We start from the raw sequence: 26,613 nt of genomic DNA, 5'->3' as shown, positions 1-26,613 counted from the left end.
CCTAACCACTATGCCACCTCCTGCCCCAGTAAGCATGGTACTTGACTCATTCGGTATTATAATTGTAATAAAGAAAAGGTTCATTATACTTTGGACTCTAAAGTTAACAGCTAAAAATTATTCATTGGGTTCAGCTCAGTCTAACCACATTTTCCATTAAAAGCTGAGTCCACTTCAAACTAATAAAATACTGGATTGTTACATCTTTCATAAGTTTTCATAAAGGGTTTATTTGACTGCAGTATAATTGGAAGTTCTCTGCTAGGAAATCCCTAGCATTAGACTTCAAAAGGAAACACAAGGGAATAATTCTGCAGATAGAAAAAAGATCAGTTGGCTGCACTATGCCTCTTCTGCTATGTGAATGGCTGAATGTTCCTGTGAAAAATGTGCTCTCAACACAGAGGCATGTGGCTACTGAGACCATGCAGATAGTGCCAGACAGCCTCGCACAACAGTGGCTCTCATTGTAAACAAACACACACAGGCAAACAATCATTCATAGTGGGAGACGAACTGATCGCAAAGCAGCGTGCTTTTCTGAATGTTTGTGTGCGAGAATGTGCGTGTTAACAGCAGGCAGAGGAGTGTGTAGTTAACGTCAAAGATGGCAAGCGACAAGCTCAAGTCTCCGGAGGGAAGTAAAGGGGACCACAGACTTACGGTAACTACTCTCACTATCGCTGGCGTTAGAAGTGACATGCTCTGAAATTGCAACAAAGGAAACATGAGCTCCCACATAGACAGACACTGCTACTTAGATGATGGCAACATTCACTGCACAGGAAATACCTGAAGGCCAGAAGAAATACTAATAACTTTTGTGACATTACAGTCACACGAAAAAGTCTAAAGAGAAAAGACCTGACATAGTGCCAGCACCACAAAAATAAACCATCCTCCAAACATCAGGCTCACCTACTATGGTACCAGCATAATGAACATTGTATGAAACTTCAGGAAAATGACTGCAAATAGAAAATAAAGTACCACTACTCAGAGTGAAACGTGGCATCCTTGGACCTGACATGTAAAGCAGACATTCAAAATATTTTGAATAATTTAAAGAGCTCTGAAGGCGAGTCAAGGGGGGGCGCAGTGGGTTTGGTCTGTGCCCACTCTATGGCTGGTCTGGGGTTCCAGTCCTACTTGGGATGCCTGGCAACGGACTGGTGTCCCGTCCTGGGTGCGTTCCATCCCCCTCCAGCCTTGCGCCTTATGTTGCTGGGTTAGGCTCCGGTTCGCCGCACCCCCACTCGGGACAAGCAGTTTCAGACAATGTGTGTGTGTGTGTGTGTGTGAGAGAGAGAGAGAAAGCGAGAAAGTGAGTCTTTATTCCACTGCACCCGGTGAGCTTCTCTTCAAAGATCAGTGGTACTTTTAGCTCACAAGGTGCAAAAAGCACCACAGCGTTCCTGGGCAACCGTACACTAACAATTTCTGAAACAGCAGCCCTGTGCCATTCTTCACTTGGTTCGCAGAGTAGTGCACACACATGTGCACACAAAAAGGGCTGTGATTTTTAAAAAAAATCCCACTTTATGCTGACGAATTTGTTGGCAGACAGTTCACAGGCGATTGTGCTGATGAGAAAGCAAGTCCAAATTCTGTTCCCTGTAGTATCACAGATGTAGATATCCTCAATCACCTTCCACCATCCTTTGGAGAACACAGTTGAGATCAGTCTCACCCATAGCCTATATTGTATAAGTGGTGTTCATGTGAGGCCAGTCCAACAACCTCCTCTGAGCTTCACAAACCAGGAGGCTTTCAGACAGGCACAATGCCAAGACAGGAGTCGAGGAGGCAGAGTTTATTCCCATGAGCTGCCATGTCAGAGAAATGTGCGAGGCACTAATATGTGGCAATATGAATAAAATATGTGACAGGATTTGAAGAGACTATAAACTCTGAAAAGGTCGGCACTGAGGTGGGAGTGGAAGATGGAGATACCCGGGGGTGGGAAGCAATGAGAGCTGAGAGAACTTACTCGGGCCTTTCGATCCCATGTCATCTGGGATCTCCTGTGGAGCAGTCGGCAGATAGCAAGCAAACAGGAGACACAACCACAAGTGAACATCTATTACTGAAACACGATTAAGTGGGGGCTACACCTGGACAGGGCCAAACTGCTGCAACAGACCTTGGGTATGAGGCCAAAGGCCTTAAGAAAGAGGGAGAAGGGGAACAGTTTGGTTCAAAGGTCATCTGGTCATAGCAGAGCTGGGGACCATATCAGCCCCTAAACATGGTTTTCCAAACAGCAGACAGATTTGGGTGTGTGGAGAGCTGTTGCAGACTTGCTGGCTATGCCCAGGGGTCCTGCACTGGCCCTGAGCCTGCCGGCTGTCCTGCTTGGCTGCCACGTGCACACCCCCTGTGTTCTACTTACGGTCAACATCACTCGTTTCCTGCTCGCTCTGGTCCTTGTTCTTGTAGAAAGGGAACTTTCGGGAAAAGAGATTCTTTTTACGCTTGTCATTGAATGACTGCTGAGGAAGAGAAGGAGGGGCAAAAGAAAAGGGAGGGGGAACAGGGTGTCTAACATTGGCGTGAAACAAAGCCAGTTGGTTTCCTGGGAAAGGACTCTGTCACCATTCCAAGCAGCAGCCAATCTTGGGCCCAGGGCAGGTCTAAAACAAACATCCCAACCGCATACAGTTTGGGGAATAAGACCTAGGGCTTTGCAACTTCCATATTTAGTTGTGACTATATTTTAAAAGATTTATAATTTTATCAGCTGGAAGAATCCATTTTAAGACTGGGTAAACAACTGCTATGTTAAAAATTAGTACATCAATAACTCATCCAGAAAAATATTAATCAGAAACAATAACTATACTGGTAACTATAAGGGATGGTGACAGAATGAGCTCTCTGTGGAATGGAATTGTTCTCAACAAATTAAGAATCTTAAGAGTGATTCCAACAGGCCACAGAAATGACCCAAAAAAAAAAAGCTTGGGATGAAGCAGAACATGTACAAAGCAGAAAGAGGTGAAAGTGGTGGGGATGAATTAGTAGCTAAGATGTGAGCGATAGAGATGTCAAGACAGCAACCACCATTCACCAAGGTCAGAGAAAGCATGGTCTATAGCCATACCACAATGTCAGGACACTGACATGCAAAATGGTACAGAGGACCCCAAAAAAAAAAAAAAAAGATTCAGCAAAGTTATACTGAAAAGTACTCTTTCTATTGACAGTTTTGGTCTTCTTTAAATCCTTTTTAAATCCTTTCAGCACAAAAATGCAAATGCTACATTACAGCACATCATGTGCACCCAACTATCTGAGCTAACAGTGACAGGAGCTGGTTTCTCTGTCTACAGAAATAGCAGCACTACTAGAAATCCAAACACATTGAAGCACATGAAGAACTCACCCAATTCAAATCCTCATCTATATTAACTAACAAATGTCATTGGACTCTGTGCTTTTAATACTGCAAATGGAATGCACAGTAATGGCTGCTTTACTCTTCTTGTGAAACGACATGACAAAGTACCAATGCACTGATGAAAGGATGCACTTTACTTCCTATTCACAATGTTTATCTAGCTTCATTAATGTCATTTAACTCAAAAGTGTCCTAAAGGAAGAAAACTACACAAACTAAAACATAAAACATTTTTGCATAATATTTGAAAAACCAACAGCCTGCAATTTCATTGTATTAAATCCAACCATCAAAACACTGACTATGTTAAGATAAACAGTCCTTGGTATTTCTGGCCATTAAGATCTTATCTAAGCTGTGTCCACTATCACATCAGTATGGCACTATCTCATGGTAGGCAGTGTAATAGCAGACATAACACACAGAGGTGTAGATATGCCAGATGGGCAATCAGTAGGAATTACTTTTTAAAAGTTAAAAAAAAAAAAAAAAAAAGTCATCACTGCTGGGAATATAAAGGAAGTAGGGGAGAGGATATCTAGTGTCAGTTTGAACAAGCAGCTCATCGATTTCCTAAGGACTGATTCTTGGTTTTCCTGGCAGCATTAAAATTTGAAGAACTCAGAACTACTGAGGACTTGGAAGAGAATGTAGAGGAAAGCAAGGGACAGACAGAAATGCAAACACAAATATGCAGGTGTGACGGGACAGCATGCAGAGCAGGTTAAGAATTGAGGTGTCTGAATAGGAGAGAGCACCAAAATACATCGAGGGCAGCCTCGTGTCAATGGCAAGTGTACCTGCCCTCTGTTCTCCTGCCAGATGGCTCATGCAGCAGTTTAGTTCTACCAGGTCAGTACTGGGTATTCAAGCCTCAATGCAAGTTAAGTCAGTCAGGAGACGGTCATCTGAACAGGACCAGTGCACAGGAAACGGAGCGTTGTCAACGTGCATGCTGTTAAACTAGCCTCTCAGTCTGAGTGACAAATTAGTGCCTTTTACAGCCAAAACAATACACTGCATGGTGTCTGGCCTTAAACATTCACATTTCAGCACAATACAATTTTAGAGACAAAATAAGCAGAGGAGAAACTTTTGTAAATAAACTAAATAACTCAAGAAAACTTAGTGAGCACATTATTTTCAATTAGTCTTAAGAAATTAAACTAATTCACAATTTCTGTCATTACTTTGCTCCTTTATTACATTATCTTCTCTTATAGCTGTCACTTTCTCCAGGTACTCACCCCTTTGTCCCGTGATTTTGAATTGAATTTGACTGTCTTTAACCTGGCCCTCTCTTTCTTTTCCACTCTATGAGACAAGTGGGAGGGGACAGAGGGAGAGGGGAGAAAGACTGACGTCAGTCCTGAACACTTGAAAAATGGCTTGTGCTAAACACACAAGGCCTTTTTTGTCCAGCCAGTCAGTTTCAAACAACAGTCCAATGTTAAAGCTTCAGCGGGAGGTACAAAATTATTTCCTGCCAGGAAACACGCAAAGCACCATATGTTGACTGCAATAAGTGGACAAAAACTACAGTACTGTTATAAACGGTAAGATAATGTTATAACCAGGCTTAAAATCTTCAGTTCAGGGAAAATAAATGTAAATTGTGTGGAATCTACATCAAACAATTTTACACAGCTTTCATGGAACTACTAGATAATCAAAAGGAATGAGTAAATATGAAGGCAAAACTATTACTGGGGCTTGCCTTGAATAGACACTTTAATGGTATAGGTACAATTAGATAAAAATACACCAAAATATACCCACGCTGTCCTAACCAAGTCAAGCAAAGGTCAGTGAGAACTTGTAAAAATTTCACCACGGCGTACAGTTGCGATAGCGGTCAAAAGGCTGGCATGTTCAGCTCACGCCAAAGCTGTGGCCCACGCTCCTACATCTAGCATGGACACTTCTGCTTCCTATACAAGGTTTACATTCATAGGGAATTCATGTCCCCTGTCATAGGATTTAAGAGTCATATTTCCAAATGTCTACATTAGACAAGACCCAACTTTTCAGTTTAGAATGAACTGGCTTTTCAAATAATTCATTGGGGGGAAAAAAACATTTAGGTGCATGTACTTTGTACTTTAAAGTGAGTTCTGACCCATTTCTGTAATTATGAAGGGTCTTCAGTAAGGCAGGAAGAAAAACAAAAAAAAAAAAAAAAAAAAAAGAGGGCTCGAACATCACCATAATGCAACGAGAGGTAAACTCAACACCCAGTGGCAGATCAAATTCTGATGAGGTGCCTGAACAGGGAAACACGAGAGACCACGATAAATATTTAACTACCATTTCGCTGAATTTGACTTTTCGTCAGAGATGGAGCCTCAGCATTTCATGCATGGGAATGCAAAGCATTATGGTTACTTTTATTAATTTTTTAAATGTAATTTCATATCCAAAAGCTCATTCTGCCCCTCACTACTTGTACTATACCCTGAAGTAATTTGAGGTACATATGTAGTCATAAAAATTAATATAATGCAGTTAAAAATGTTTTCCCTTTGTACAAAGCTTCACAATTATTGTTTTCTATGTTCAGTTTTACTTAAAATCAAGATAGTATGAAGTGCTCTGTGTCATGAAGTAAATAGTTTGTCTGGGTTCAATGTTACTATTGCTTTACAGTTACTGTATGAGTAATTCTGAAAAGAAAGCCTGTGATCTAGAAACATGTCAAAAAAATATATCAACCAGCAGTATACAAACATCACAAAGGAAGCTTCACCTCAGACTGCCAACTGAAGCGCAGAGACTAAACCAGAGTTCGCTCATGATTTCACATCAGAATCGTTTAGGTAATTGCTTTCCAAAGCTGTGGCAATCCTCACATTTCAAGACTTGGCACAAAAAAGCACCAGAGGTTAAACCATATATGTGCACTCATCCTATATGTGAATCATTTGACGAACGTACCCCCATGATCACAGAATTACCATTAAATTATAAAAATGTAGTATAGTAAAACAAAGATGCCCAGTGTTATGTTCTGCAAATTAAACCCCTAATGTTAAACCTTTGAACAATGTAGCCCAAATTCACATAGAGCTCCAGCTGGGGAGTTGGGAAAAGCATAAAACTACAAATCAATTAAGCTGCTCTAAATAATGCCATCTCCTACAGAAGTAATGAAATATGATGGGATGGAAAGAACCATAAATTAATGATGGTACTCTTGGTTCTCTGCCACTCCATGTTTAACACAGCAGTAAGAGTGAAAAGGTGGTGAGATCTATCTTAGATGACAGATCATGAGAAAATTCTTGACAGCCAGTCAGAGCTTCTGTGGCCTTAACTAACTCCTGTACAATCACCTTTGGATCAGTCTATGCTGAGGGCCTCATCTGAGGTTGATAAACAGGGAAGGACATGAAGTAGTACAGCAGTTAAGAGATGTTTAATCAAAGGTTTACAGACTCAAGTCCCACTAAGGTCCCTGCTATTGTACCACTGAGGAGAAAAAAAAAAACTATTCCAAATTGCTGTAGTAAAATTTCCATCTGTGTAAATGGGTGAAGTTAGGGGAGGTTCCTAATTACCTTCTCTTGCTGGGAATGACACCAACCTCCTCCACATCCCCATCAGGTGTCACCTTCCTTGCCTGCCACCACTCATCATCCGATGCATTTACCACATGCAGGATGTCGCCGAACTTGAAGTTGAGGCCTTGACTGGGAAGTCCAGAGTCTTTCGTCTTGTCATAGTCAAACAGAGCCCTGGAAAAAATCAACACACAAAATCCTCATGTACTAATCAAACATCCAGCAAAAAAGAAACCAACTCTGCATTAAGTAGCAAAGACATCATAGTTCATAAAGTGCAACCAGGAGGTTATTTCTGGCAAAAGTTTATGAAAAAAGAACCTTCGAACGTCCACGTGAACAACGAAGAAGGAAAAGATGATGATTAAAGGAAAATCCCCTCAACGGAGACTCCTCCACTGGATCAATGCACAACACACTGACAGTGTGAGGACACACATGAACTACTAAAGTAGGAGAAACAGCTTAAACCACTGAAAACCTTCAAAGGGGAAACTCCACACAGATTTAAACAGAAACAAGCCAGATGACTGTCAATAGAATCACCATATCAACTTATGTACCTTTAAGCAGAAATAAAAAGACACTGGGACAGAAAACCATGCGTCCAACCTTGGAGGACGATGGAGTGATGGAGCATAAACAGCAACACACATCAATGTCAGCAGCTACTCTGTCTCTTAACAGTGTATTTCTGGAAAACTGTGTGTATTGCTGGGCACATTCACTGGCAGTTTCCTCCACATTCCTGTAAAGTCACTAATACAATACCAATATTTAAACAAAGCACAAACCAAAGGATTAAAAACAGGGAAAGGAAAAAACATTATGTAAAAGAAAGCATGTGTTAGGTTAAACCAATTGTTAAAGGATACAATCTAATGACTGCAGTGACACTTATTTTCTGTCCTTTCAGATACAGCTAGCGCATAAATGCTGAATAATTTAGACAGGGGGCAAAGATTTTTCCCCACAAAGCATGTCATCATCCAATAAAGTGCAATTTGGCTGCAAGCTGACATTAAGAGTAAGCTGTGAGGATTATAACATTAAGGAGATTTTCTATCTCCCAGTTCTCACAGGAGAACGTAAAAATACATATGAAATTAGCTGTTCTGCTACTTGTCAAGATTCCACACATGGACGGTAAAGTTGGCCTCTGCGAGCTGTTTTAAGGAATACATCCACTTGCTTCTCAGCTAATCGTGTTTTATGGGATATTTCTGCAAAGCTGTCCTTGCCTTAAAAAAAAAAAAAAAAAAAATTAAAATGTCTGTCACCACCAGTCTCCATTCAGTTATTCCATTAAAGCTGAAAGCACTATATTTCTTAAAAGCAAAGTTAGTTTCACATTCTTTCATTTCCATTTTTTATTTCATAAGCAGGTTTCATCTTTCTCAAAGACAGACAATATTCGACAGACATGATTATATATTTTGCACTTTCTTTTCATCTGGCCTCCAGAAAACATTAACCTTTATATGTAAAGGTGGCTTTAAAAGCACAGGGTAGATTCTGGCTGGGGGGAGTTCAATTTTATGTAGTTAATTTGTGTTTTGAAAAAAGCACCAAAGTAAACGCTCTCTGTAATGAAGCACGTGGAAGATTTGGATGTTGGACAAAAGGCATAAACTGACCAGAGATTACAGTTCTGTTACACTACTCAAGGGAAAAGGCAGACAGAAAGCATCCATAGCCCTGTACACTATTAAAAGACTTTTACATTCATGCCCTTTAATAATTTTATACGAAAAACTGGCTATTCTATAGCACACATATATTAGCATAAGAATGGAGAACAAGCAGGTGTGAAGTGCTAGCTCTTTTAATGACACCTACTCACAAGCTGAGGATAAAGTATGACAGCCATACTCAATGTCCCTATTGTGAGTATGTGTACTATTGTGTACAGGAAGGATGTAACTGCGAATCACGGATGGAGAAAATCAAACAGAAAGGAAGGGAGTCAGACAAGGGCTGAGGAACCACAAGGAAGGAGCAAGGGAACCACACAGGATGGGCAGTATTATTAGTACTTATTTATGAGTAGCAACAGCAAAGCAGCCTGTTAGGAAGGGTACAGGGGAGTGGATCACATCTCTCACTGAATACCTCCTGCTGCCGATAGTGGGTTAAGGTACCAATCTACAACAGTAATAACACCCCCACTGAAGTGCCAGCCAGGATAAAATATATACCTGAAGCTAGCGCAGAGAGAAGCTCATGAGAATCCCATGCCGGACATGTAGGGGGAGGCAGCATGAGAACACTATGATCTCCAACTCTGACTGTACCTGACACCTTTTAGTAGGACGTGCAAATTTCCACCAAGGGTCTGGATGCTCCAGACACTGAAACAGTGTCTACAGGAATAACAGGATAACAACACATTCCTCATTCTCCACTGTATCTTAAACAGAATTCAGCAATGTGAGCAAACATCCACTGAGGTTCTGAACTGTACAGATGATAAAAAGCCTCACCCTTTGCCCACTATTTCGAGCAAAAGAGAAGCTGAAAGAACAGAAGCTGCCCGCTGGAGAACCACCCTATAAGGCTGTTATTTTAAAGAAATATTACCGAACAGAAGGGGTTTTTAATGTTGTGCCTTACCTGACATACAAGGACCTCTTCTGGTTGGTCCGCAGCGAGCCGGATCCAGAGCTGATGCTGCTGTTCATCATCTGTTCCCGAAGGTCATGGATTTTGGCCTCAAATCGGCTGTATTCTGCCAAGAACAAAAAGAAAAATGTAAATCAATGGAGAAGCTCCACCCCTAACTCGCTATGCCGGATGGAGAGAACCTGTGCCCTTCAGAGTTTTAATTACTACGGCTAAATAGTTCTGCTCCCTCATGTCCAACTGGCCCTGAGACTCAGGGTGTGTGTGTGTGTGTGTGTGTGTGCGCGCGCATTTCCCCCACTTCGTGCTCAGCACGTCCTGCATGTGTAGATTGCTGTGGGCGCGTTTTGCTGCAACTGACACCCCTGAAGCACAAATGAAGTTCCCAGGGTTACGAGGAAGCAGGTTTAATCTGCAGTTTCAAAACAGGCTCAGACAAAAAGGTGCACTTACAAGAGAGGAGCAAAAAGAAATAAAATTTAATACATTATTAAATTACCTGAAGTGGAACAAAGATCCCTCTTTGAACCTTATGGTCTTTTAGTTTGAAAAACACTGATAATTTAAGTAGACAGAATCATCAGCAGATCTGCCCCCCCCCCTGTATACTGCACTCTATGTAAAGCTTCATGAGAATGCAGCCTGGTCCACAGTTCCTGATGAAAGCAAACTTAAGTTGTGAATTAAAAGTTGCAGAAAACCATCACTCAGCAGCGGCAGCAATACAAAGGGTAGATTGCAAATCTGCAGAAGGTTGCTATCACCATGAAAGCAGACACTGGATGATGAAATACTACACCACAAAACAGGTCTCAATGACACTTCCACACACGAACCTTCAACACAAAAATTCTGGACCTCATAACATGCTCACAGGCATACTTGCCATGTGATTCTGGTGAGAAAGGAGAGGAGAAAGGAGAGACACAAGCTGTAGTAATGAAGTCAAGCACTATTATATGACAGGAGAAATCCCCATGTACAGTGCTGACCCTGCAGAAGCGCACACGCAGAAATTACTCCAATGGAGTGGGAAAGCAGCTGATGTCACATCAGTAACCCTGCACGAGGAATAAGAACACGAGAAAGAGGAAGAGAACAGCCCAAGCAATCACTGTGTGATGCACAAGAAGCTGCAGCACAGGAGGCGATCCTCTCTTTTTATAACAAACTCATTTAAACCGTCTTCAGTGCAGGACTCCCACCCCTCACCTCATCAGTACTCACAGGGTGCCTGTGTCCCAGGAGGCACCAGGGCTAGTGGAAGGATGTGGTGACTGCGGTGCATCCGGCTGCTCTGATGTGTGTGTGCGCGAGTGCTGCCACCCTGCCCAGCCCTCTGTGACTGAGCCTTGCCTCTCTCCAAGCACCTCCCTCCTCAACCAGTTCTGAATCCCTCACCCTACCTTCTCCATTAACACAATGCTCTGCCCTTACACAGCAGCCTTTGTACATGTGTGCAGTGCCTCTTTACTCTCTCACTAGAGCATGTAGAGACAAATACAGAAAAAAAAACTGTACATTTGCCTGTGAACTTATTGTGCTAGACATCAGTTTAGCACTGGTTTCATAAGGGATTTCACTGGATCTCTCTCTGCATAACTAAACATGGATAATTAAGCACTTAGGAATGTTATCACTGCTGGCAGCTCAAAGCACACATGGAAATTCAGGCTGCTCATCCATTGCATGTCTCCTCACACTGACCCTGGAGCGGTAGCCTGACATCACCTGGACCCAGAAAGCTCCGATGCAGTGAAGCGGACAGAGAAACAACCTGAACAAGAGGCTGAGGAGAATGTAGAAGGCAACTAAATAAGGCAGCATAAGCACACAGACTAAATTAGGAGAATATTGCCATAGTCACAAACATAAGTGAAAACAGACAGAAATGGGTGTTATTCTTATCTAGTTCCAGAATTAGCATTTCAGGTGTTCTCCCATTTTTCCCCTCTATAGGTGGCTCTGGGTGTTCGTGAAAATATTGTATGGGCACAAAGCTAGTGGATAAAAAGTAAGTGATCAGGTGTGTAACGCCCCACCCAGAAAGCACAACTATTAAATATGATGGGGACTGAAAAGCCTCTCAAAGCCTGTTTTAAAAACACTACATCATCAGAATCCTTAGCAACAGAGAAACCGGCAGTTAAAAAACCAACCTAGAACAAAGTAGGGCCCAAAAATACAGGTAGACCACTCCAGCTTCCATGTAGTTTTCATTAATAAAGTAGTACACTAATAAATCAATCAATAAAAACTACAATTAATACAAACAATAAGAAAAAAGACCAGCAGACACAAGCACCCATTAGTTTAACTATTCTCAGCACAATGATAAATTTCACATTCCCATATAAAGGTGATAAGACTGTGGAGCTGAGGCAGCAAGCCAACGCAATGTGAAGTGCTATACCTATAATAACACCAGTGAGCACAGGTGTCTTATGACCTCATGTAGGGAAGACTAAAAGAAACCATTAACTGCTGAAAATGCACTAGGATGCCTTTCATCAAAGAAACAGCTCTCAGGCATAACAAAAAAGCTTGTTTCAGCAACCAGAGCTTTTATCGTCAAGGTCTCTGTATGGGACAAGTTGGTCTGTGTGTGTGTGTCAGGAGTGGAAAATAATGCCCTTAGGTATGAGAAGGGACAATAAGAAATAAAAATAGCAAACAATAATAAGAAAATGCGACAATCAGCCTTCATTGTAAATCGCCACATACCTGAGCTGGATTTAAAGTGATGATAGATCACTCAAAGTAGCAGGTAGAATAGAGCCAGAACACTCTGCTTTCCGTACACCAAATGAATGTAGAGGTAAGATAATTCTCAGTTACAGCACCAACCAAGTCAGCACATGGGTCTTCGGACTGTGTTAATATTTATCCTTAGGGAATTTGCTGATGTCTCAGCCAACATGATCTTCAAGGACTGTGAGCAACAAGGGCAAAACATGAGGCAGAAGAGCAAAAGAGGTCATTAGAAATGGAAACAGTACTGTGAGACTGTACTCCTCCCACTCGGCTGGCTTGTGAAACAAGGATGCAGGGAAAACACATGGGGCCTGACCCTCTGGAGATGGTGACAGCATCAAGAGCACACAGCTGCGCTGCTGGGGGACACAGGATGGTCTACAGTCACACAAGTGCTCACGGCCACACTGACAACCACTGAAGCGCTACCAATGCATTTGCGTACTTCCCGCACCCACAGCCTAATGGGTTTCAGTCACATGGGTTGTACTATATACTACAGGGATGACGTGATGGCCTACTTAACCATTACAAGGGTTCTTAAAAATACATAAATGAATAAATAAATAATGAAATTCAAAAGCACAAAACTGAATGAATACATAAAAGAGACTAGCAGGAAAAACACAGGAGTGAAGGGGGCCTGAAGTGAACCATCACAAAAAACAACACAGGAGACCATTGTGTCCCAAGGTCAATGCTTCAAGCAGATGTGCACAGAACACTCCAAAAACCCTCCATAATTCATGCTCGAATATCACTAAAGGCGTGCAGAATGCAGAGGCCACCGAGTACACAAGCACCATCAATGGGGATGTGAATTGTGACGGTCCCCGATTGCTCAGAGGAATACTGGTTTCCAGGGCTGCAGGCAAATGCCCCCGCATTAGCACAAGCCTGAAAAAAAATACTAAAACACAGTAAACTGTATTTGCTGAAAGTCTTGTCCAGATACCGTGTCCAGTTTCTTCGCATCACTCCATTTCAACCAAAACCTATCCCTTCCCCGCCTCGTGCTAACATATTACAGGATCAGCCCACTGGGCAGCGTAGTGCCCCAATGTATTTACTGTGATTAGGGAAGGCTGAGAGGATATTTTCTCGATTTGTCTTAGTCACAGCATTCAGGAAGGAAATCAGCTTGGGCCTCCCAAAATTAGCCGAACGTCAACAGAGCAAGGCTCCAAGTTCATGAGGAGTCAGAGCTTACAGCACATTTCCCAGATGTCCCAGTGAAAGCAGTGATCCCTTTGAGCATTTGCTGATGCTGAATTCAGACTGGGGGGGCAGGCGCAATAAAGGAGACTGGCTGGAGAGCAGGTACGAGTCAGAGGCACTAGAATCCCCCAATCCCCCAGGCTAGCTAGTTGACAGTCAAGTTTGCAGCTCAGTGCAGACTGTTCACAAACTCTGTTAAGCAGATGTGTTCAAAGTGTGAACGCCCAGAAATTTTCACAGCTTAAGCTGAGGTGTGATTAAAAATGCACTGATTCCACTTGACTGCCTTAAGAATGTGCCCCCCCCCCCCACCCATTTCCTGTTGCTTTTTCAGAACATCCTTCTTAAATTTTTAAGCTGGCATTAATCTGGATGTCAAAGCCCATCATGGCACAGAGAGCTCCTGATTTGTGCTTGTTTGGCTGAGCTTGCATTTAAGATTACACAAAAACTTGCTGGCCATCCATTGAGTTGCTGGAGACAGGTTCTGCACAGCTACCTCAGGACTGGATCATCATGGGAAAAGGACCAAACCATGTATAAACATATGGGAGGAGTTTTCCTTCTATCATTTCAGACATCCAGCTGGACTGGAGGGGAGAAAAAAAAAAAAAAAAAAAAAAAAATCACTATCAGATCACCAGAAGCGTGCAAACAGACTGAATTTAAGAACCCAAAGTCCCCCAACCCAAAGTCCTTTTCAGAGGGCCACCGCCTCAATGGACAAGATCACTCATCAGCTTATGGTTTGAAAGGGAAATTTTTCTGTGAAACATTGTCCAAAAGATGTGGTACTAAGCAGTGACACAGGCAGAATGACAGTTCATCCCAAATCACATCACATTCTGGCATCCAACTGTTCAGACACACATTGAGTGGACCAAACATGCAATTTCTTCATTGCTCTGGCTTATTGTCACTCCTCACATTTGCCATTTGGATACACACTACATTGACACAGTTTGTTTCAGACAGAACAGCCACTCTTCTTTGGTTCTGGTTCTGGTTCTTACAGCTGTGGAGTCACCACATATTTCGACACCCTGAGCTGCCTTGCATTTGATTTTTATTTTCAAAAAAACATGCTATGAACAGAAGCAAAGAGAATGGCACAGTAGTTTCTAACACGGTTAATTTTTTCCCATCTTCTGGTTCACACAGGAGACTTCAGGATCTGTTCCGTGACGCAAGAGGCTGCCATGCCAAGCCAGCAAGTCAAGGAAGAATCAGTTTGGGTTTGGTTTCTCCAAGCCTCTAATACAACATGAGAAGAAATGCTGTATTTGGAGAGAATTTTATGTCAGGAAAATTGAAGGTTCTTAAAGTATTTATAACACACATCAACACTGCTTACCAAACACTACCCATTCATTATCAGTTTGTGTGTTAAAAGAAAACCTTTCACTGGCTAATCAATAAAGGGTAGACAACACAGGGAGCACTCATGCTCCATTTTATGCATTGCACATAACGTTCTGCAAAAAAGAACAAGCTATCTATACAGAGGAGTGTGGAGAAACACCATGAACATTGCTAATGAGGTGTGACAGTATCTTGCAGTTTAAAAAAAAAATCCAAGGATTATTTTTCACTTGTGTTCTCTTCACTGTGGACCTTGTAATCATCACTGCCTGGTTTGCTGTTCACATTGTTGCCATGACAGCAGGACAGACTGACCTTCCACTTCAATCTCTTCTCACACCGACAGCGACCTTCAGTAAAACACTGAAATCCGTGGCTGGGTGTAACCCCCCGTTCCCTCAGCTAAGCGGTCCTGAAGAAACAGCACTTGGATAAATGCACTGGGAGCCTTCTAACAGCCTGAGAAGAAGGGCCGCAAGAAGCTGTACGTTAACAGCACTGCCCATGTTGTGAGCACATTGGCAGCCTCTTAAGAAAGCTGTCTGTAGCATGCAGTCACATTTGTCTGACCCCAAAGCGGCTGCTGTTCAATCCAGCCATGTGACACATGTACCTCTATGCTTGACACAGCCCCACCATACACAGCACAGGAACAACTAAAATGCAGCATCAGCTGCTTAAGAAAATGCTGGCTCTACTTCACCACTTCTTATAGTCTTAGAATGACAGCACAGCTGAAGATGGGAATGCTCCAAAAAAATGACACGTAGACAGTACTCTAAATTGATTTCTGACCAATTGAAACCAATGCAAAAACTCCCCAATGTCTGCCTCACTTACCCTCAGGTCGGTATTGTGCCACAATGGTGACAGTTTGACCCGCATTCTTCAGCGCAGCTGCTGCCTGCTCATGGGTGGCGCTGCGCAGATCCACTCCGTTCACCTAGACAAAAAATTTTCAACACTTAAATATGTAATGCATGCACAAAAAGAATGTAACTCAAAAATCTAGTAAAATAGCTTGCATAAATATGTCAAATGAATAATAATTTTCAATATAATCCACAGAATGCTATTACTATCCAAAAGAACAAAAAAACTGTCAAACTACTAAGTCAGAAAAAACTTCAACGTTGATGTGTTCATTTATGGAGGTTTCTATGCAGAGACATTACACAGTGTCTCATCATTAAGACCGTTATAAAACTTTTATTATTTATACTATTGTCTCTGGTGACAATGACTGACAATCGTACGAAAAGTGCTTAGCGCAGTATGAGGTATGACGACTAACACTTTGACCATACCGACACAATGCGGTCCCCTTTACGGAGCTCTCCACACAGGTCAGCGGGACCCCCAGCCAAAATGAAGGAGATGAAAATGCCCTCGCCATCTTCACCACCCACGATGTTGAAGCCCAGTCCTGTGGAACCCCGGTGCAGCACAACCTTCCTGGGCTCCCTGAGGGAACATCATTGTGTGTCACCTACCCTTCAAAGCCTTGGTCACACCCATTCAGCAGTATCGTAACAGCAAACATCACAACCTCTGAAATGACATGCAGCAGACCATTCTTGTAATTGAAACTGGGGCACAGCATTTCTTTAACCAATCAATCGTAATCCATGAACAACATAAATTTTTGATGGCTTTTCTTGTTACAAGATTAAGCTCTCCCTCCAGTGGACAAAAATGTAATGACATGGCAAAAAACTATACTGTATTTAAATCTTAATTTAAATACAGTATAGTTTAAATATATATAAATAGTTTAAATCTTTAAATCTTGAGTCAATGGTTCCAAGCCCTTGTAGACCACTGTGTATGTAGGCTTTATCCAAACTTGCAATTAAAACTTAATTAAATGAATACAATGACATTAACATACCTGAACTGTCAGTTGAATATTAGCAATAATCTGTATTAGTCAAAAATTACATGTAATGGTGAAAAAAAGTTTTATCTTTTGCATAAATACCAGAAAAACAACCTGAGAAAATATCTGAATTAGTGAGTGATTGACATTATTTATAGACTCAGATTAATTACATTGAATCACTTGCTTAGGTAATGTACAAGGCACCCAATTGGGGAATTTTCCTTACACAAACTGGGAAAATGCAGACTAGAGCTGCCAGTGAAGCACCACAGTGACCTGCAGGGGGTAGTGTAACCCACCTTTGCCAGAAAACTGGACAAATGGTTAACTATGCATTTTTGGGGGCTGTAGGTAGAGCTTGTACTTATTCGGAATTTCTGTTGTTAAAATTAACTGACTGCAAGGAGTCCTGTGTCAAAAGTGAACCAATTTCATGTATTCATGTATGAAGATCTTAAATGAATTCCCTCTTTGGAATTGACCTTATTGATAGAAAGACCTGAATTCAACAGTACCCCATAACTTTACTCATTTACATTTACTCATAAGGTACAAGCAGTCATTTATTATATGTACACAGCTGGATAATTTATACTCTATCAATTCAGGGTAAATACATTGATGAAGGGTACTACAGCAGGAGCAAGGATTAGAACCATGGTCTTCCAAGTGCAAAGCAACAGCCTTAATCACTATCACACTATTCTGCCCTCTCAAATGAAAATTAGCAACATCATCTTATTCAACCTTGTAAGGACTTTTTGTCTTGTTTAAACATAGCCCTGTAAACCACCTTGGTCAAAGGCATCAGCTTCATAATGATGATATTATCATCATCATCGCCACCCAGTAAAAACTTCCTCATGTGCTTCCAGCAAATCAAAAAGCAGTAAAAAACACACAACAGTAAACAACACATTTAAGATGCATGCAGTCATTCATTCACATATTCGATTGGATTTTCCTCTTCCACTCAACTGAACTATGCACAGCAGTTAACCAAGTGGCTTGGATTAATTCCAGAGATAATGCATGGATTATGACTTTTATAAATATGTCTGTACATAACAAATGATTTATGAAAAATGCCAGGGAGCATTAAGACATGGAAAGGCCTAGATATGAGCTTATCAACTGGCTAAAAACTGAGGGACATTTGATGTAATTTCTATTCCTGGCTGTGCAGATGCCCACCGAACTGTGCCTTTTTTCTCCCCACTCTGTTTAGTTTTAAATGAGCATGACGTCTCCAATGAGTCGGCCCCTGCCACGCGGGGCAAATCCTTCCATTACAGTGGATTTAGCTGGGTTAAATCTCTCGGAGCAATGGTTGATACACTGGAGCACTCCCCCCCACCCCCAAGGCCACACGGTCCTGCCTGGCTCATGCCATCTGCTCCTGGCCTGTAATGCTGTGTACAGCTCTAGCTTTGGCTGTCCAGGCCTAAAGAAATTAAAATATAAGGCCATGGAATTCACGCCCCTCTCCAATGCACAGCTCAGCAAGCCTGATAATCAGGGGGAACATCCAAACAAGAGAAAAAAGTACAGTAGAGATCACGGGCAGCACAAAGGCAACAGTACACTTTAAATATATTCCAGCCTCGAGGAAGGGGTGGGGTAACTTACAACACAGTATTCCAGCTGCTACATGTAGACTCAGCTGTATACTATATTAATGCAAAAGCATGCATTCAGAAATCAGTTAAATTACTGTTCCATATTCCATTGTTCAGATGCACACTGGATAAAGAATCTATAGGAGAACAATGCATCAAGTGCTGATCAGACACCTATTTCAGGCTTTTCTGATCAACTGAGAAGAGGAAATGTACTGGATGCTTGTCTGGGACACCATTTCTTATTGGGGTACATCTGGATACTGGTCTTAACATACCACTCAGTGACGTGTGCTTTTCACTAATAGCATCAACTACCTAATAACTTGGCCGCACCATGTCATCTGGTCAATTACCATCTCCCCACTCTGCTGCACTCCACCTGCCATGATAGGTTCCAGTGCAGTTTAGTCCCCTTTTCCCTACCTGTCTAGACTCCTGCAAAAGCTGGAAACAAACAAATCCCACTCTCTCAAAGTCTCAGTGTACAACAGAAGTAAAGAAATTGGTTCTTATGACATTCACATTATTACTCTAGTCTATGCTCATAGATGCTGGATAACTGTCGAAATGAGCACAGTGCTTGGAAAAAGGGACTGCAAAGAGATCCCATCTCAAAGGCCCAGCTTAAGAGTGATTAAAAAATTACACAGCCATTCCAGTGCATGTTAAGCTCCATAAATCTCAAATCTCAGATCTAAAAAGACTGCAGAGATTCTCCATGGAGAATACAACCTTCTATGGAACTAGGGATAGAAGAGGACAGGAAAAATGTGGAATAGGGAAAACAGTGGGGAGTAGGGGCAAAAGAGGAGATGAGATAGTGAGAAAGTTGAGTGGATAAAAAGGGGAAAAAAAAAAGAAATAAAAATAGTTGGACTTGAAAGTTAGCCCTGATACAAATTAGGCTTTATCAGTTGAAAACTGGAGAAGGATTTTATGCTCTCCATAGAATATAGTACGTTTATATGAAAACCCCAATGGAGATGCTTAGCTGATGGACCAGTTTCCTCAAGTATCTGAGGAGCTTGAAGAAACAGGGATAAAAGTAGGCAAAGCTTGCAGGTTACCGTGTCATCTCCTCATCCCCCGGAGGGACCTTGGATGTGGGGGAGCTGCGACCCGTGGTAGGTGTTGCCACTGGCTGACCCAGGTATGATGGGGGACTGATATGGTTTTCCACCTGCTGGGAGTAGGCTGAAAAGCATGGGCAGAAGAAAGGCATCTTAGCCTGAGGGGGTAGGATTAGACAAATCTGCCCACATTCTCCAAGTTTACTGTTCCCTTCCCCATAGCCAAAATTCAAAAAAATTGCATATTGTGTTCTCAGACTTCTAAGTAATTAAAAATTTATGTTATGTAACACATACAGTGAAACTGCCTGGGTGTTACAAGACTTAAATATTCAATGTTTACACACACACACACACACACACACACACACCGCAATAACCGCTCGTCCCAAAAGGGGTCGCGGGGAGCCGGAGCCTAACCCGGCAACACAGGGCATAAAGCCGGAGGGGGAGGGGACACGCCCAGGATGGGACGCCAGTCCGTCGCAAGGCACCCCAAGCGGGACTCGAACCCCAGACCCACCAGAGAGCAGGACCCGGTTCAACCCACTGTGCCACCGCACCCCCCTGCTTCAATATTTACACCCCATCAATATTCATATATTCAATTACAGGTTAATAAAGTCATACTACTAAAAGGAAATAAATAATTTAAAAGACTTTAATTACAAAAAACAGACAAGAGTGCCAGTATTTTTTGTAAACACAAAAGACAGAGTGAAATGAGGACCTATATAATCCATTAGGCACTCAAATGCCCTGTTCAGGGTATTCAGAGGGTTTTCAAAGGGCTACAATGACGTCAACAGCTGTGCGATGAAGCCCCCATGATAGCAACATTGCAATGGGAAATAAACCAATCTCCTTCAATCAGATGTCGCTCATAGCCTCCTGTGCTAAACCCAACAACAAAACGAAACAGACAGTATCTCAAAAAACAAAACAAAAAATCTGAGTGTAAGATTATTGTTTCAATTTCTAGGATCAGAAGACTTGTCTTTTTGCAGACTTAATAGAAATATTTTCAATTCCTTACATTGGAGCACCCCTAGCTGGACTATAATCCTAAAGACAAAGCAACAAGGTCCTATTCAATATTTTATTTGCCCTTTGCATTGTTGAGCATAGGTGTCATCATTCACATCCAGAAACTCCAGTAGCATGACTGGAAAAGTAACATTCAACATAAATTCAATGTGCGAATGTGACAATGCTGTGAACTTATGGACAGCAGCCTTAAGATCTTCAGATGAATGTTCAGAGCATAATCTAACAGTCCTATTTGTAAGGTACAACTTTCTGCGACAGGCGCTGAGAGCAGCTGGAGCTTTCTGAGCCTAAATTTCAATGGCTTCGCCCCATAGAACACTTTCACAAAAACATACTTTGTCCCATAGAACAATTTCAAGAACACACATCAGAATACACTAATAAACCAGTCGAATAATGTTTTGGACCTTGAAACTACCATTCCACGGTGGGCTGAGGTGAAGAACTGCTATAAACAATTACAGAACAAAAAACAGGAACTGCTTCAATCTCAAAAGTAAAGCAAACCAGAATGGCACAAATCTGCTCATCTTCAGTGCCTTTGTGGTGGCATTTTACAGCTCTCCCATGTCCCATATCCTTTCCTTACCAAACAGGCAACACTCACAAGGCATGATATCTCATCTGGCAAATCAAGTGGCATTTCAGAAAGCTTTGTTTGGTTTTAGACTATATACAAATAATTAACCTCTCCCTCCTAGCCTGACAACTTTTAAACAGCTTCTGGTAAAATCCATACTTTCCTTGCACAGGTTTACGAACCAGAGCACAGTTCATCAGGGCACTGGGCAGCACTCACATGGAAAAACACTGAGTTCACCTCATACTTTCTGGACACTAATGGTCTGGCAGAGGACAGCTGCGAGAAATCAATAATCCTACGCTCAGCCATCCCTGTCCCCAGTATCACACAGACATTAGCGTGCCAGTCAAAGCAGATCAATAGCAGGCCTAATCATCTTTGTGCGGGGAGCAGTTGGGTCCTTTCTGCTGAAAAGGGGCTACCACACAAGTGGGAAGTGTACTGCTCGAAGACAGTTTGCTGTACCAGCTACATGTTGCTTGTGGGAACTGACAGGAGACATGTCTGATGGGATCCAGTATCCCTCATCTTTGGGGGGGTGTGATCCGAAATTACACTTTCCCATTTTGCTTTCCTTTTTGGTGAAGTACAGGTAGCTTAGAGTCACACTCACAGCTGGTGATGTCTGGGGGGGCAAAGCCATCATTTGTGAAGACACTGGTAGGCTTGGCTACCTTCAGGTACACCACATCTGGAGTGTTCTTTAGGGCGGCTACAGCATCCTCATGACTGACCTCCTCAAGGCAAACGCTATTCACCTGCACAGAGGGAGATGTAATTTAACCCACACAAACTGATGATTTCTGACAGGCAGATGCACTAACAGCAGTAACAGTATGTTCAGACGTGACAAGCTATTTTAAAAGAACCTGGGAGAGAGGAGAGTCACTACAAGCAAAGTAACTGTACTGTGATAATCAGACACACACCCATTCACTAACTCACTATCTTTCTCAAAGACACACACAACATTACTATGGTGAATATACTTCAAGACGACTGGTAAAAGTAAACAGTGGTTTTTTTTGCATCTTTAGAGTTATTGACAGATTTAAATTCATTTTAACTGTAAATGCCTCTCATTTCCCTCCACAAATAAATCTAATGCACTTAAATGTGACTTGTACTTGTCTGGTCATGACAGGTTTCTTTTTTTTCTTTTTTTTTTAAAAGCAGGGGAGCCTGATTTAAGTGACACAGCAGTAGTGCGACATCAACTCCCAACATCTTGGCAAAGCAAGAGGTTCAGTACTTAAGATATGTAGCACCAAATACACCATTTGACCGGTATTGATGCATTAACTACCCCTTGTTCAATTTCAGTTTTTATGTTAATAACCAGAATAAAAGGGATTCACGGTGTGTGTACATTACATGCTGCTGAGCTATGACAGTTAACAACACAGCCAGAGCTGACAACAGAAGGACTTCAAAACAGCTCTTCATACAGCCAGAAGCTTGTCTCCAATTTGCAGCTTGCCATCCTTGTGCGCAGCCCCACCCTCGATGATCTTGGTAACATAGATGCTGTTGTCCCCAGGAATGTGCTGATTGCCCACGCCACCTGCAATGCTAAAGCCGAGGCCTGGGTGACACACACGAGGATTGAATTAGACGTCAGCAATCACAAACTCCACCAGAATAGCACAGAAAAACTCCAGCCTCCCAATTCAGATCTACTGTTCCCGTGTTTCCATTGAAGGAACCATGTCAAGCCAGGATGTGCAGTGCCGGCCCATATTACTACTATCCCACGGTTTACTGCAGCTGCTCTACACCCAGTTCTCAATGATATGTTAATTTGTTGCTGTAAAAGCAAAGTATTTTTGCTAACCAGCAGCTGTAAAACACATCTTGCCAAAAGAAGAAATGACTAAACTTTTCTTCAGGTAACTGGAAGTGTACATTTCCCCAGTATTCACACCTCCTTCCTACCTTTAGGACCTTTGACAAGCTTGATTTCCATGACCTTTTCCGACTGCGGTTTTCTTCTTCTGACATACAGTCTGACAATGGACCCGGCTTCCTTCAGGGCCTCCACGGCCTTGCTGTGCGTCACGTCCCTCACATCCACGTCGTTCACCCTCAGTATGCAATCGTTGACCCTGAAGGGGAACATGGGAACATGTGTACAAAGGTCTGTATGCACAACACACTCAACAGAACTGGACCGTCAAAATTCCAGCTATAAACACAACCTACCGTACCCACCAGGAGAGAAAACATTTTAACTTCAAACTTTATGTATAAGGTAAAAACTTAAGTTCCTAAGTTTTAAGTGTAATAGAATTTTTAAAAAAAATTATTATAAACAGCATGGAGTTATCTAACAGTCAGGAGAAAAGAACAAGCCCTGTGGTGCATGAAACAAGTGTGGATGTGATTGGTACCGTTTGCCATAAGAAAGCAGTCACTGAACAAACCACAAACACCATGCTCATGGTAGTTGGGGAGAGGTGTACCAATCAGCACAGGCTATGGCACACACGCTTCCATCAGACTTACCTGAGTCGGCCATCTTGTGCAGCTGCGCCACCTGGGATGACTTTAGTGATGAAGATACTGGGATCCTCACCAATGTGGGGGTTGTCAGTACCACCTGCAATGCTGAAGCCCAGACCTGAATTTCCCTTTCAATGAAAAGGAGAGAACAGAAGACTAAAACAAACAATGCACAGTGTGGAAGTTGTGTTGAAATTTACCACATTACTTCTTCCCTTCACAGCCAGAGAAACTGTCCTCTGAGAGTCCTTGAGAGACAAGTCCATTAGATCAATTTAAATGAAGACTTAAGAACATCTAGGAACTGCACTGAACCCCTCAGAAACTAAAGAAAAACAGACCTTTCTGCCTTATTCCAAATTCTCATCCTTTTGAATGTGTGGAGCACTTCACTAAGCCTGCTATAAAGGTACGCCAATGTGACTTTTAATCAAAATCTTCTTCCTAAATCTCAGCACAGCTTCAGACAACCACTGGGCTTTCTCCCAAGATAATCCCATGGAATCAAAGACAAGATTACCTCTGGGGTTAAATCAAACACTTTGTCAATAGTCTGCTCGTGAAGCACTCTGGCTGACTACTTTCCAACACACACATGCTTGACTGGAACATATTTCCCTCCATTCTCAGAGCCACATTAGGCAGACAAAGAGATTTGAGCTCACAATATCAAAACCACTGACTATTGAACCTGGGCTACACATGTTTTACCTTGCACAGTACTTTAATGATGAGGTTAAACTGAAAGGCAACTTATGTTAGCTTTTCAGTTTCTCACAGTGAACCAATACCTTCACGCCTTTTTCAATAGGGGCTCTCAGCTCAAAAGGGACAACTGGACTTGTGGACTGCATCAATTACAAGAAATCTTCCAAAACAGAAAACAAGTCTCAGGAGTGATTATTGACCCTTTATTCATTCTGTCAAGCATAGAAAACTCAGGCCTCTCAACCAAGCCGTTAAAACCTCCTTATTCTGCTAATTAAATCTCAAACCGTTTGACCACCTGCAAATACAACACAGTAACCTACTCTACTTACCCGTTCAAGCGTGATTTCCTCATATTCATAATCAGCTTCTGTACCATTCACCTGGAATGTAAAAACATCAGCAATGAGCACTGGCGTGACATACTGGACAAGATCACAATGCAATCTAGTATAGTCAGAAAGAAGAATTATCTGCACAGGTGATAATGGACATTGTGGTTCTTTCACACTCGCCAGTAAAGACACATTACATCACACAAGACCTTTTTTTGCTGCCAAATTACAACCACAGGAAGCACCTGATCAGATTACCTGTGGCTGCAGAACCTCCATAGCATCAGAGGTCAAGGAATTCAAATGTCTCCACATCATCTTCTGCTACAGGATGGGTTGCTGAATGCTGTTCCCCATTTTTCAAAGCCATAACAACTAACAGCGGAAAGATCAATGCTTACTCTGTACCTCTGGTCAATGGTACTCTAGCTCAGACCCAGCACTTGACCCAGGCTTTTTTTAAGCACATAGCACCACTTAATGTAAACAGTGAAGGGGCTATATCAGTGCAACTGAGCTGGAAAAATGTAATTCTCCATAATAGAATTTAACTTTGAAAATTAAAGGAGCTGTTATTTTAATCAGTCTCAAACAGGAAACACCCAATGAAAACCAGAGGGGGCCTCAGGAAGCTTATGCACCATTTAAACCAATTCAGCGTCACCTTGGTGAAGATAACATAACATATGCAAGAATTGTGCACTGCAAATGATAACTGTACTCTGAAAACCAGGCGAACACCACAGCTTTTAAAGAAAATCTCTAAAAAGACCGAAAAGAGTCACTCGTAGTGTTTGCTGTCTCTGAAGCAGAAATGAGCAGTCATCATGCCAGACCCGAGGGTGGAGGGTACGTCTGAGGAGGCGTAGCAAAGACTATGAGTGACAGTAAGGAAGAGAGCATCGCTCCAGCTGGTCAGTGACAGCCATATCATTCTATTCCCATCGCTCTCCAGGCTGAAGAGATTTGTTCTTCTGAAGTGGGAAACTAACAGTATGTACATTTCCTGCAGCTTCTCCTGATCCCTTATAATTCCAGTCAATCTCCTGTAATATGTGACTGGAGTGACGGTGTGGAGCGATCATGTCAGGGCCAAGCAATGGGCACTCAGCTTGGTGTCACTTTCACTTTGGCCCCATAATCTCCCCAGGCAATTTAAATAGAAAAGGGAACCTCACAACCAAGACCTACCAGGGACAGAGGTACTGTGACAGCTGGAAGCCAGTGCCAAAGTAGCCTCTGGCTTCTGATAACCCACCCACATGAAGAGCTCCAGCGCATAAAGAGCTGCAATGTAATTGCATGGACCAGTGAGAAGGCATCCAGCTGAATGTCTAATCCTTACTGTACTCAATATCATTCACATAATGTACATCTCCCACAGAAGTCAAAAAGGAAGAGGAAGACCTTGATAAAAACTGAGCAAAACACTATCAGAAAAGCAGCAAAAGATTAACCTCCATAGTCAGCATTTCCTGTGCTGTGTCTACAGTCTCACCAACCAATCCAAATTTACACAAGCTTAGGCGACAAGTCCTTGGTTACTAATGGGACCTGCAGCATTTGGGGCTATAGGTAATGATGACAATCACCACACAAAACCAGTACCAAGGGCATTCAAACAACCAAGATAACACAACTAGTGGGGGAAAAAAATAGGGCATGCTTGCAATAGGGTTTAAGGACATGGACTTGAAACCTAAAGACAGCCAGCTCAAGCTCCAGGTGGGGTCTTACTGCACTGCCCTCCACCAAACATTCATGCAGTGGTTGGTAAGGGTCCTGTTAGAAGAGTTAATTGCTATAGCAAATGGGGGCAGATGACATACAACAGGCTGGAAACCAGGTGGCAGTCTCTTCAGCACCAAGGACAGCAACGTGAACAGGACACTTCTAATCCAGTTGTGTAGTTCTATCATTCCTGTGCATTGACAACTAGATTTGT

General features: G+C 42.3%; 1 protein-coding gene across 29 annotated transcripts in view; it reads right to left on the bottom strand.

The window, feature by feature from the left end:
* LOC108921599 (disks large homolog 1) overlaps positions 1–26,613 on the bottom strand; it is a 94,397-nt gene that overhangs the window by 4,326 nt on the left and 63,458 nt on the right. For 13 of the 29 annotated variants that reach the window (XM_029249091.1, XM_029249095.1, XM_029249096.1 and 10 more), the window contains 13 exons: positions 24,666–24,716; positions 23,629–23,753; positions 23,059–23,228; positions 22,572–22,708; positions 21,737–21,881; positions 19,488–19,614; positions 16,224–16,380; positions 15,757–15,859; positions 9,574–9,688; positions 6,958–7,134; positions 4,648–4,714; positions 2,393–2,492; positions 664–705 (listed from right to left, as the gene is read on the bottom strand). In XM_029249091.1, the coding sequence (XP_029104924.1) occupies positions 664–705; positions 2,393–2,492; positions 4,648–4,714; positions 6,958–7,134; positions 9,574–9,688; positions 15,757–15,859; positions 16,224–16,380; positions 19,488–19,614; positions 21,737–21,881; positions 22,572–22,708; positions 23,059–23,228; positions 23,629–23,753; positions 24,666–24,716 (1,516 nt within the window). Of the gene's footprint in view, positions 1–663; positions 706–1,990; positions 2,025–2,392; positions 2,493–4,647; positions 4,715–6,957; positions 7,135–9,573; positions 9,689–10,794; positions 10,903–15,756; positions 15,860–16,223; positions 16,381–19,487; positions 19,615–21,736; positions 21,882–22,571; positions 22,709–23,058; positions 23,229–23,628; positions 23,754–24,665; positions 24,717–26,613 lie in introns of those variants that run through there. The other 16 variants (XM_029249108.1, XM_029249094.1, XM_029249109.1 and 13 more) reach the window with 5 other exon arrangements.

This window comes from Scleropages formosus, chromosome 25, assembly GCF_900964775.1.
Source record: "Scleropages formosus chromosome 25, fSclFor1.1, whole genome shotgun sequence".
NCBI lineage: Eukaryota > Metazoa > Chordata > Actinopteri > Osteoglossiformes > Osteoglossidae > Scleropages > Scleropages formosus.
This window is presented reverse-complemented; position numbering and strand designations above follow the sequence as displayed.